Source organism: Xenopus laevis, chromosome 1L (genome assembly GCF_017654675.1).
Source record: "Xenopus laevis strain J_2021 chromosome 1L, Xenopus_laevis_v10.1, whole genome shotgun sequence".
Lineage (NCBI taxonomy): Eukaryota > Metazoa > Chordata > Amphibia > Anura > Pipidae > Xenopus > Xenopus laevis.
The window spans coordinates 22,317,799-22,330,711 of NC_054371.1; the positions used below are offsets into that span (position 1 = coordinate 22,317,799).

The 12,913-nt window shown below is 43.0% G+C and overlaps 1 protein-coding gene across 4 annotated transcripts in view; it reads right to left on the reverse strand.

Moving 5' to 3' along the window:
- Window positions 1-12,913, reverse strand: part of mxd4.L (MAX dimerization protein 4 L homeolog) — a 52,846-nt gene that overhangs the window by 749 nt on the left and 39,184 nt on the right. For all 4 annotated transcript variants that reach the window (XM_041587426.1, XM_041587408.1, XM_018255332.2 and 1 more), the window contains 3 exon segments: window positions 4,550-4,579; window positions 1,999-2,113; window positions 1,573-1,732 (listed from right to left, as the gene is read on the reverse strand). In XM_041587426.1, the coding sequence (XP_041443360.1) occupies window positions 1,573-1,732; window positions 1,999-2,113; window positions 4,550-4,579 (305 nt within the window).

The following is a 12,913-nucleotide window of genomic DNA, read 5'->3' on the forward strand; positions in this document are numbered from 1 at the left end:
ATGATGAAAATTTGAGCAAATAAAAGGGAGCGGACGGAGGTGACGAACGACAGCGGGCCTAGGGGTGCCCACTATGTAAATCCGGCCCAGGATTCGGCCGAAGTAAATCCAAATTTGCATATGCAAATTAGGGTCAGGGAGGGAAATCGTGTGACTTTTTTTCACAAAACAAGGAAGTAAAAAATGTTTTCCCCTTCCCACTCCTAATTTGCATATGCAAATTAGGATTCGGTTTGGCCGAATTTTTCGCAAAGGATTCGGGGGTTCGGACGAATACAAAATAGTGGAATCCGTGCATCACTAATAGAAAAACTCCTGGTAATGATACGAGCACGTATTTCAAATGACTTAGGCCATACCGCCGGCGATTTAGATTCTAGCCAGTGGGAAGGCAGTTCGGGGAGATTCGATTTGTCGCCGGGCGACTGAATCTCCCCGAAGCTCCACGTGTGTCTCTGCCCTCACAGCTGTTTGAATAGGGGTCATTTAATTAGCAGAAGGCAGTGTAAAAATGCAAAAAAGGAAAGATAAAAAGAAGCAGTCAGCCTTTTGTTGTGCATCCAATGCTGTTTTTCTACCCCCTACAAATACAGAGTTGACTATGTTTATCAGCAAGGTATTGCAATGAGAAGGAGGGTGCAAGCATGTAGGTGCCTGGTCCCTAACTTCTGCATCATTAAGAAGCAACAGAGGACACAGGCCACAATGGAGCTTTGCCCCTTCCACCAGAAGGTTAGCTGGCACCCCTTGACGCTGCATTTTGTACCTTATGCTGGATTTTCAGTTGAGCAGGTAGTGCAGCTTGCAGCATTCCCCAGGATACATGTGCTTTTTAAATGAGATCTTAAAGGAGAACTAAAGCCTAACTTAAGAAGTAGGTAGAATTGTTGTACATTATGTTTTGGGCTTCTGTGCCAGTCCAAGGCAACCACAGCCCTTTAGCAGTAAAGATCTGTCTCCAAAGATGCCCCAGTAGCTCCCCATCTTCTTTTCTGCTGATTCACTGCACATGCTCTGTGCTGCTGTCACTTACTGAGCTTAGGGAGCCACTCACAATATACAGTACACATAGAATAGAAATGTCACAATATAAGGCTGATTAGTAATTAATACAGATAATTACTACATGGCAGCACAGAAGCCAGTGTAATTAGCATCAGAATTTAATAATCAGCAAACCTGTAGCATCAGCTTATATTACAGGGGAAGCTCATTTTCTGCTGGATAATTAGTGACGAGCCCTAAGCTTAGCTTCTCAACAGCCAATCAGAGCCCACTGAGCATGTGAGTGTCACAGACACTTTCCAAGATGGTGACCCCCTGTGACAAGTTTGAAGTCCTGGATCATTGCTGCTATTGACAAGCTGAAACTTTAGGCTGGTGCAGTAAGTTCAGTATATAAAATATGCCATTTTTAGCCATATTCAGTTTTAGGGTGTAGCTCTCCTTTATACACCTTAGTGTACTTGTGCCCTGAGCTAAAGTAATGTAGACCAGCAATAGCTATAATGCCAAGCACTATTAGATTTATACAGAGCCAAAATAACCAGGTGACTAGTTCTCCTCCACTACCTTGTTCAGAATCGGTGGATATAATGGAGCCCATGCTGTCGGTGCGCATGCGTTCCATCCCGTGTATGGAGAGCTGCTCCAAACGGCGCTTGAGGTAGCGATGTTCTCTCTGAAGCTGTTCCTTAACATTAAGAGCTTTTCGGTCCTGTTCTTCTAGTTTCTACCAGAATGACAACAAAAACAGAGGCAGCATATAATAAGCAGAATGTATTGGCAAAAGAACGATATCAAAATAGATAAATGTGGATAGAAAGCTCCAGACCTAGAAACCCATAGGAACCAATCATACATTTGTTTTCAAATAGTAGATCAATAGATGCTAACCGCTGGTTGGTTGTCATGGAGAAAACCTCAAATGAGCTACCCTGTTACCCGCCAAGCCCAGTTACCCATGGTTCTATCTGAATGCACGTCTAGCTGAAGTACCTTTATGTGCATTTTGGCTCTTTTCAGGAGGCTTAGAGTAGTATGTCTGTTGCTATCTGGCCCAAGAGGCACGAGTTGCTTTAGCTGCTCCAAATATAACCGTAATTTTGCTCGCCTAAAAAGAAAACATAAAACAAGAAGAGAGTGGTTTATCAGCAGGGAGTGCAGAGCAACATTTCCCTAGCCAATAACATCTCTGGCTGATAGGCTGGCATCATAAACAGAATATACGCTTCATCACAGCACAAGCAATGAGATAGTGCAACCGATAGATCGTGGGGCATGATCTGAAAACCTGTCAATCGGAATGAAGGGGCTGTCACATGGCCAAGTAGGCTGCTAGCCAAGCAACCAATCAGTCCCCTGCCTTATGAGCCATACATTAGCACAATGAAATGGTGGGCAGTAAAAGTCCTGCTTTGAGCATATTGAGTGTCTCCTAAAAGCCCTATCCTTCCCACATAAGGATTCAACCATTGAAAATGAATCATGAAATGAGTAAGAGATTAAAGGAAAGGCTAAAATTAAGTAAGCTTCATCAGAAAGGTCTATATAAATATACCAGTAATCCCTCAAAGTAATGCTGCTCTGAGTCCTCTGTCCAAAGAAACACAGCATTTCTTTCCTTCTATTGTGTACTCATGGGCTTCTGTATCAGACTTCATGTTTTCAGTTTAAACCTCCAGGGCAAGGGCTTGAGCATGCTCAGTTTGCTCCCCTCTATCTCCCTCCCTTTCTCCCCCCTCCCTTCCCTGCTGTAATCTGAGCCCAGAGCTTTGAGTGAGCAGGGAGATACTCAGGCAGGAAGTGATGTCACACCAAGCTAATATGGCAGCTGCTATCCAGAGAAAGCTTCTAGAGCTGTTTACTCAGGTATGGTAAAGCATTCTGCAGAACAGGGGTGTCCAAATTTTTAAGAACGAGGGCCAGATTTATTGAGATGAAAATGTGTGAGGGCCAAACATTCAGCCCAACATACATTCCTAAGTAGATAGCTTGTGATCAGGATCATTCACTCCTGGAGATGGACGCGTACATGGCGTTTAGGGAGTGGAGAAGTGGAGTCTCTTTGTACTTATTCTCCGTACCTCATTTAAGCAGTAATATTTGGGCACATTAGTGAAATGATCGTCTATACTGCTGCCTGTGTGCTGAAGGTGTTAGCAATAGACACTGGCACGTAGTGACGCGCTGCTCTCATGCGTCTTTAGTTTAATTTACTGGCACATCAGTACGTCTACTGCACCTTCAGCCCTAAAGAAGTATGTGAGAGCGGTGCATCACTACGTCCCAGTATGTGTCTATTACTAACACCTTCAGCACACAGGCACCAGTATAGACTAATGTGCTACGCGATTCCTGATTGCAATGTGCTGGTGGGCCGCATTATTATTAAATTCATGATGTAAACTGAGGGCCTGTGAGAATTTGAAAACGAGCCGCAATTGGCCCCCGGGCCTGACTTTGGACATGCCTGCTGCAGAATAATTATAGTGTTCTATCTTGCACTATTGTGGCTAATCTATTGGCAATAGACTGCTTCGGTAGCTTTCCTTCTCCTTTAAATACTGGTTTCTCGCCCCCTTCTATTTTTGGAGTTTGCTTTCTCATTTAGCAGAAGCTGCTGCAGCTTTTCCCCTCGGACAGATTATACCACTTGCTGTTTAACCTATTGGCTGCCAGGCAAAATATTGCACTGGGATTCGTTATAACCCCCCCCCCCCTGTCTGACAGCAAAGGGATTACTTTCTGGTGCTATAATCCTCAGCCGGGCCTGTTCAATGCCTCTCGTCTCTTCAAAATGAAACACAAGCTTGAGTGTGTGCTGCAAAGGGCACATGAGTCATTCGTTACTTGCTGGGTGTCTGGCCGAAAATAGATTTAGGAGCAGGAAGCTGTGTGTGTGTAGAAATTACATATATTATAGCCATAGGACTACTGAGTCTGAAACTTGACATCAGTGGCGTAACTACTTGCCAGCGGGCCCTGGTTCAGGATGGGCACCCGGGACCCCATCAGGCCCTACCCCCTATGAATTGTGCTGTTGGCATGCATGCTGCAAAATCTCCCCTGCCCAGCCTCCCACAATAACTGTTATCATGGCTCCTGTGGGCCCCAAGGGGGTCAGGGCCCGGGTACGATTGCACCCTTTGCACCCCTGGTAGTTACGCCACTGCTTGACATGGTAACGACTGTGGCTCTATATCAGGAACAGACAGAGGAAGACTTTGCAGATGATGGACTACATTTCCCATAATTTCCCTGCTGCTGGCTGGGGAGCAGTCAACAACCGACCCCAAAGTCCAACCTCTGGTCCAACCCCAATTTCTAGCCTTCATTCACGGGAACCTGTCTGTCTCCCTTACTGTCATGTAGTCGTTAGGGTCACTGACCCTAGACAGCAACCAGCAGCAGTTTGAATGACAGAATGGAAGTTGAGATATAAGAAGAATTAATAACATTAAGAGACACCCTTATAATTATATGACACTGATATTCTATGATGAGATTAAACCAATAAATATCTGGAAAAAAAAAAAAAGCAACGTACCTGTGTTTTTCTAATTCATTGTGCGATGACCTGTCGAAAAATGGAAACAGAAAAATGATACACTGTACGTAAGGTGACGCAAGATGTATGTATGTTTGTATAAATGTGTTTATTATTTTTCTATATCCGGAGGGGGGCAGATTCTTCACATTATAACTGAAGGAAGTGCAAGTGAGAAAGGACAGACGCTGTGCAGTAAATTTTCTGGCAGTTGGTCTGGCTCACAGCGCAGCTGGAATGTGGAGTGCATTCCTGTGCATGGACTGAAGGCATGACATTAGAAGGCAGTACTATGTTACATGGAAAAAAGGCCTACTGCCTAATCCTAAATTCAGTTCAGCATTCGTCTGAATCCCATTGCCTGGCGAAACCATATGCAAACAAGGGAAAGTTGTGCTCACCACTAGTTATTAAAACCATTAGGCGGGGGTGCAATGAGGGTGTGACCACAAAAAAACATATAGACAAATACAAGATTCCTCTGCACTCAACCCATTATCAATATATTTAAGACAGCGACATTTTGTGCATACTGCTACTGAAAAATGCCTTACCCTTTAAACAAAACAGGGATTGTTTGTCCATATATTGCAATATATTTAAGCTGGCCAACTACGTCAAAGTCATCCCATATCTGGCCAGTCCTATGCTCAATTTTCATCTGATTCATTAAGAATTCTATGGTTTAATTATACATTTTATAAAAGGGACGAATACGTTTTACCTGCAACTTGCATATGCAAACCCTTAAAATCACGTGTTGGATGACAGTTGGCTGAGAGACGGTGAAGATTTTTTTTGTTGTTGTTGTTTAGGTTTGGTATTTGTCCAACTTCATTAAAAGTGAATCATACTTCATCGACATCCTTATTATGGGGTTAGAGTGGGTTCCTGAACAAATGCTATGATTCTCAAAACTTCCAATTGGATAGCGACTTGGTCCAATCACAATCCATCTTAATTAGAGTAGAAACAAACCCATAATAAAAAAAACCCTACCGCCCTACACTACAGACCCCCCAGCCTAGCTGCCCCCTCCAGGCAAACGCCCCTAAGTCTTTACTTACCCCTCGGTGCCGATTCTGTACAGCAGAGTTTCGGCGCATTCGCAGATGTCGCAAAACAGCAAATTGCTCCAACTGCGCATGCGCTGCTTCGCCGGTCTCACTCTGAAGATTACCAAAGAGAAGAAGATGGCGCCCGTGAACTCCGCTGGACAGAATCTGCATAGACTTAGGTTCATTTGCCCGGGGGGGCAGGAGGGAGGGGGGTCTATGTAGGGTAAGGTTTTTTTTTTTATTAAGCGTTTGTTTCTCCTTTAACAAGGGGTGCAAGACCCAATGCATCTCACACACACACAAACAAAAACATTTTTCAGTCTGTAGGCGACACAGGGGACCTGGAATGAGCCACGGAGAGATGCTGTGAAATCCTTTCTAGTCAGGCACAAGCAGAGCTGAAACATAATTGTACAGGTATGAGACCTGTTATCCAGAATGCTCGGGATTTTTCCAGATAACAGGTCTTTCTGTAATTTGGATCTTCATACATTAAGTCTACAATAAAATAATGTAAACATTAAATAAACCCAATAGGCTGGTTTTGCTTCCAATCCAGTTGGGATCAAGTACGAGCTACTGTTTTATTATTACAGAGAAAAAAGAAATAATTTTTTTAAAATGTAGATTATTTGGATAAAATGGAGCCTATGGGAGACGGCCTTTCCATAATTCGTAACATTCTGCAAACGGGTTTCCAGATAAAGGATCCCATACCTATACCGTACAAATATGGTTCTGCTGTTGCTAAATATGCCTACAAATCTCACATTTTCAAATCTCCCCAAGCCAATAAGAATGTGAGTCAAGGCCGGAGAATGAGCAGTAATACCTAGACTTGAGATCTGTGGCTTGGGGCTAAAGTCATCCATCATTTCAGAAGCAAAAGCTGTAACCATATCTCAATAGACTCCTCCCTCTGGTGCTTATTTATTGTGCTGGGTATTAGTACTGGTGATATATGGGGGAGCAATATCATATAAAGTGCAAGATATAGAGGTCTGGCAGGATTACATGTTTCTATACACGCAACAGGAGTAATGAATAAAAATAAGAAAAGCCTCCTGACTTGCGGTGGTTTTCCCAGAGGGCCTTGCAGCAGACAAAATGATTTGTAGGCCATGAGTGCCATTGGCTGCTGGCATGTGATTCACCAGAAACCAATCACTGAGCCCATATACAGTCCTTCCCATGCGGTCCCTATAAAAAGGTATAATGCAATAGGGACCACACAGTCAAATTTCTTTGTAATAATAAAACAGTACCTTGTACTTGATCCCAACTAACTTTTATCTTTACATCAATGACTAGGTGACATAAGGTATGAAGACCCAAATTACGGAAAGAGTCGTTATCCTGAAAATCCCAGGTCCCCAGGTCTTGGGGCGACTAATTTTCTCGAACCGCTAGCATGCGGGATGGCACACGGAGCGCTTCGTCTTCTGAAGTCGCCCGAAGTTCCCTTGTTAGGTGACTTCAGAAAACAAAGTGCACCGATTGCCATCCCGCCAGCGATTTACATTCTAGCCGGCGGGAGACAGTTCGGGGAGATTAGTCGCCCCGAAGAAGAGGAGATTTGTCGCTGGGCGACTAAACTCCCCTAATCTGAGCGTGTGTCTCTGCCCTAAAAGTTCTTTATTGGGGGAAAAAACTTTAAAGAGGTATCCCTTGATGAAGACCCTTTACGAGTCGAAATGCATAGGGCTTTTTATCGTTTATGTATTTTTGATCTAATGAACGTTCAATCTTTTTTATTGGAGTGTGTAGTCGCTATAGTATAGCTATCTTGAAGCCAATTGTTGCAAATGTCCCTTTTAAAAAAGGAACAGTAAGTTCGATAAAGGAAACGCCAGCAACCAACCCTATAAGGAATTGCGCAAACACTGCAATATTTCCAGTGTTTGCAAGCGAATCCCATTTCCGAGGCAGCTTGTTTCCAAACACACCGAGGGCTCCTACTCGAGAGCTTCCACGCAACTCTACAGTCACACTGTCAGCAGAGATGGCTTGATTCCCGGAACGCCATACTATCTGAGCAAGCCAAAAATAGAGTGCATGGAAACGATCCTGCTGGCACGGCTGTGTGCAATGGAAATGTACGTTGCTGCTCAGAGCCGCACTAAATGATACACGTCTCCTGATAATTAAAGGCCCCTATTACCCACATGCGATTTATTCGTCTATACCAATTAGGGATGCACGAATCCAAGATTCGGTTCGGGATTTGGCCAGGATTCGGTCTTTTTCAGCAGGATTCGGATTCGGCCAAATCCTTGTGCCTGGCCGAACCGAATCCGAATCCTAATTTGCATATGTAAATTAGGGGCGGGTAGGGAAATCAGGTGACTTTTCATCACAAAAGAAGAATTTTTTCCACTTTTTCCTTTCCTGACACTAATTTGCATATGCAAATTAGGATTCGGATTCGGTTCGGTATTCGGCTAAATCTTTCACCAAGGATTCGGGGATTCGGCCGAATCCCAAATAGTGGATTCGGTGCATCCCTAATACCAATATACCCACTATATAAATTCCTTGTACCCACTAAACGCTACCAGCAGGTGGACCAGTTCCGGACTGGGATTCAAAATGGTGGTCAATCGTTGCGGCAGCGCATTCCGGACCTCCCCAGGAAAACCGCCGAAGTCAGAATTCAAGTTAAAGGAGAAATCAACCCTTTAAGAAAAAAAACCATACCCCCTACCCCACGGAGACCCCCCTGCCTAACTGCCCCCCGGGGAAATGCCCCATACTTTATACTTACCCCTCGGTGCAGATTCTGGCTTCAGAGTTCCACACAGCCATCTTCTGGGTCTTCGGCGATTTACGTGAGTTTCAGCGCATGCACAGTTGTCGCAAACCGTTGCAACTGCGCATGCGCCAAGATGCCGATCACCCACTCAGCTAGCCGAAGACCCGGAAAATGGCTGCGTGGCCCACCGTGCTTTTTCCCAGTGTCCCGTCGGCCCAGTCCGACGCTGCTTCCAATGGCACAAATGTATTTCATAAAACAACCCCAGAGAGAACCCCACTTATATCAGATTGCCACTTAATACCGGTTAATTCTTCAGCAAATATCTCTCAATCCTTCTCAATTAAAATTCAAATTTCAGTTAATATAAATTGTGATTTCTAATTATTTATTTCACTGCACTTTAGAATTATGATAAGCTAGGTATTACAAAAACCTATTACCGGTAATTGTACATTGGGAATCACTGGAAAACATTGGTAATTATTTTTTGTAATTAACTTAAAGCAATTAATTTCTAATTTATTGTACTGCTCTTTACTCTTTATGGTGAAGTCAGAATTGAACTGCTACAGAACTATTTTATACGTATCACTTTTAAGTAACAAATAATGATTTATCCTGCCTAATAATTAGAGAACAATTGAGAGATATTTGCTGAAAAATTAACCGGTATTAAGTGACTGATATAAGTGGGGTTCTCTTTTTCTAAAAGTTGTTTCAAGTAATTTATGTACTGACATGTATCAGACCACAATTGTGATGAAAGGGTTTGAATTCTTCTAATTTGGCTGGACCAGGGTTATTACTAAAAACTTTATTTCAATAAACAAACGGCTTTCAGTGTTCCCATAATCAGCATTCAGGGAGAAGCAATGAATACCCCCCCTTTCTTTTACACACCCACAAGGGGGATGCTAATATTAAAAATTACATTTTCGGTATCTGCTGTGGGACTTACAGGCCACAAATGAAACCACAAATGATAGCACATGCTTAGACTGAGATACGCATATATAATGCTTGTTATACAGAATACGGGAAGGCTACACAACACCACATTACACAAGGTTCATAAATAGGTCAGTTCCCCTTTAACAGCTTCTGTGTGTTAAGCCTGCATACTAATGAGAATGCTATATATAGAGTGCACAGCATAGTAAATTGTAGTTCATATTATAACATATTACAGAATGGGAAGAACCAAGAATTAATCCCTTTACAGATTCACTTAATTGTTCTGCATTCTCCTAAGGATTGAAAGGGCAGAGGATTGTAATTTGCAGCTATAACAAGATGTGGCCCCTCTCTGCCAACAGCTGTTTATTTCATCTGAAACCCCTTCAAGGACAAGTTTTTACTGGGGCCCAGGATCCATAAGTAGGCTATGCAGTCATAATATCTTCGGTAGTAGAAAGTAGAAAGGCCTTTGTAAATTGACAAGTCACTGCTGCATTCAGTGTTAAGGAAGGGTGGGTAAGAATGTAATGGAAGGGTGGGTAAGAGTGTAATGGAAGGGTGGGTAAGAGTATAACGTAAGGGTGGGTAAGAGTGTAATGGAAGGGTGGGTAAGAGTGTAATGGAAGGGTGGGTAAGAGTGTAATGGAAGGGTGGGTAAGAGTGTAATGGAAGGGTGGGTAAGAGTGTAATGGAAGGGTGGGTAAGAGTATAACGGAAGGGTGGGTAAGAGTGTAATGGAAGGGTGGGTAAGAGTGTAATGGAAGGGTGGGTAAGAGTGTAATGGAAGGGTGGGTAAGAGTGTAATGGAAGGGTGGGTAAGAGTGTAATGGAAGGGTGGGTAAGAGTATAACGGAAGGGTGGGTAAGAGTGTAATGGAAGGGTGGGTAAGAGTGTAATGGAAGGGTGGGTAAGAGTGTAATGGAAGGGTGGGTAAGAGTATAACGGAAGGGTGGGTAAGAGTATAACGTAAGGGTGGGTAAGAGTGTAATGGAAGGGTGGGTAAGAGTATAACGTAAGGGTGGGTAAGAGTGTAATGGAAGGGTGGGTAAGAGTATAATGGAAGGGTGGGTAAGAGTGTAATGGAAGGGTGGGTAAGAGTATAACGTAAGGGTGGGTAAGAGTATAACGTAAGGGTGGGTAAGAGTGTAATGGAAGGGTGGGTAAGAGTGTAATGGAAGGGTGGGTAAGAGTATAACGGAAGGGTGGGTAAGAGTATAACGTAAGGGTGGGTAAGAGTGTAATGGAAGGGTGGGTAAGAGTATAACGTAAGGGTGGGTAAGAGTGTAATGGAAGGGTGGGTAAGAGTGTAATGGAAGGGTGGGTAAGAGTGTAATGGAAGGATGGGTAAAAGTTTAATGGAAGGGTGGGTAAGAGTGTAATGGAAGGATGGGTAAGAGTGTAATGGAAGGGTGGGTAAGAGTGTAATGGTAGGGTGGGTAAGAGTATAATGGAAGGGTGGGTAAGAGTGTAATGGAAGGGTGGGTAAGAGTGTAATGGAAGGGTGGGTAAGAGTGTAATGGAAGGGCGGGTAAGAGTGTAATGGAAGGGCGGGTAAGAGTGTAATGGAAGGGTGGCTAAGAGTGTAATGGAAGGATGGGTAAGAGTGTAATGGAAGGATGGGTAAGAGTGTAATGGAAGGATGGGTAAAAGTTTAATGGAAGGGTGGGTAAGAGTGTAATGGAAGGATGGGTAAAAGTTTAATGGAAGGGTGGGTAAGAGTTTAATGGCTACAGAAACCAAAGTACATTTGCCTGCTCGCTTCACTACACATGAACCCAAGCAGCACACTACTCTACTGATTGACTCTTCTCAGTTCAACCCTCAGCACACACCAATATCCTGCCCACAACATGTCAGCTCCCACCCCCGTCAGTCAGTTCATCCAAATCGGCTCACCACAACATCCCACCACTCTCTCAACCGTAACACAGACTGCCAGCCCCCTCCCAAACTCTACCGGCTTCCTGGATCTCCATAAACAATGAGTTTGTAACTGAACAGTTTCCCAGACATATCTGTGGATAGAAAGAAATGTCATTTGTACCTTATAGCAGAGTAGAAGACTTACAGTATAACCCAGGTAAGCCAAAGAAGAACGGGTATCTGGTATCTTTCCTGGAAAAGATGTTTCCATGAAAGATTGTTTGTTTCAATACACACGTGTAGAGCTGAATGGTCAGATATACATATAGAAACAATAGAATTCTACCTGTATCTGATTCAGCACTAACAATGGCCAATGTTCAAGGTGCCTTCAAAGGCGCCCAATCAAAATTTTTCAGGCAGCCCAATAAATGACCCGATTGATATCCAAGTGTTCTGCCAATATCGGAGAGTCTCATCTTCCATGCACCGAATACTGTATGAAAATTTTTTTCGTACAATATTTTCGGTGTGTCTATGGCCACCAAGTCTGACAACTAATATTGGCCCACGTATGGCCACTTAAGCCTGTGCAGTTCCGTATCCCACTGATAAGACCAGAAACTGATCTATAAAACCAGCAGTTTGGTGAGGGAGCTGAATGGACAACATGTAAATAGACATCCCGTAGTACAGTTGACCGCACTGACAGAAGAATCTTAGGGGAGACCAGCAAAAAGCTTATTTGGGGTGCCACAGATTTCCATTCTATCTCTGCCTATGGCTCACTGCTCCAGGTTTATGTTTAGCACATTTGTGGATTTCGCAGTGATCGTCTATTTATCAAGCACAGACATTATTATGCTAACAAGTAGGGCAATGTCCTCAGACAACCATGGGATTTACGATAATGTGAAGACGTTTTGAGCCACTTAGCGTTTTCCCCATATGCATTTCAAGTTACACCAGGTTATTCTCCAGGGTTGTTTCACTGACACCATATAATAAATCTAAGCTATTTAAATAAATAAAGATATATATATATATATATATATATATATATATATATATATATATATATATATATATATATATATACACATACATACATACATACACACACACACATATATATATATATACAGTGGTGTGAAAAACTATTTGCCCCCTTCCTGATTTCTTATTCTTTTGCATGTTTGTCACACAAAATGTTTCTGATCATCAAACACATTTTACTATTAGTCAAAGATAACACAAGTAAACACAAAATGCAGTTTTTAAATGAGGGTTTTTATTATTTAGGGAGAAAAGAAATCCAAACCTGTGTGAAAAAGTAATTGCCCCCTGAACCTAATAACTGGTTGAGCCACCCTTAGCAGCAATAACTGCAATCAAGCGTTTGCGATAACTTGCAACGAGTCTTTTACAGCGCTCTGGAGGAATTTTGGCCCACTCATCTTTGCAGAATTGTCGTAATTCAGCTTTATTTGAGGGTTTTCTAGCATGAACCGCCTTTTTAAGGTCATGCCACAACATCTCAATAGGATTCAGGTCAGGACTTTGACTAGGCCACTCCAAAGTCTTCATTTTGTTTTTCTTCAGCCATTCAGAGGTGGATTTGCTAGTGTGTTTTGGGTCATTGTCCTGCTGCAGCACCCAAGATCGCTTCAGCTTGAGTTGACGAACAGATGGCCGGACATTCTCCTTCAGGATTTTTTGGTAGACAGTAGA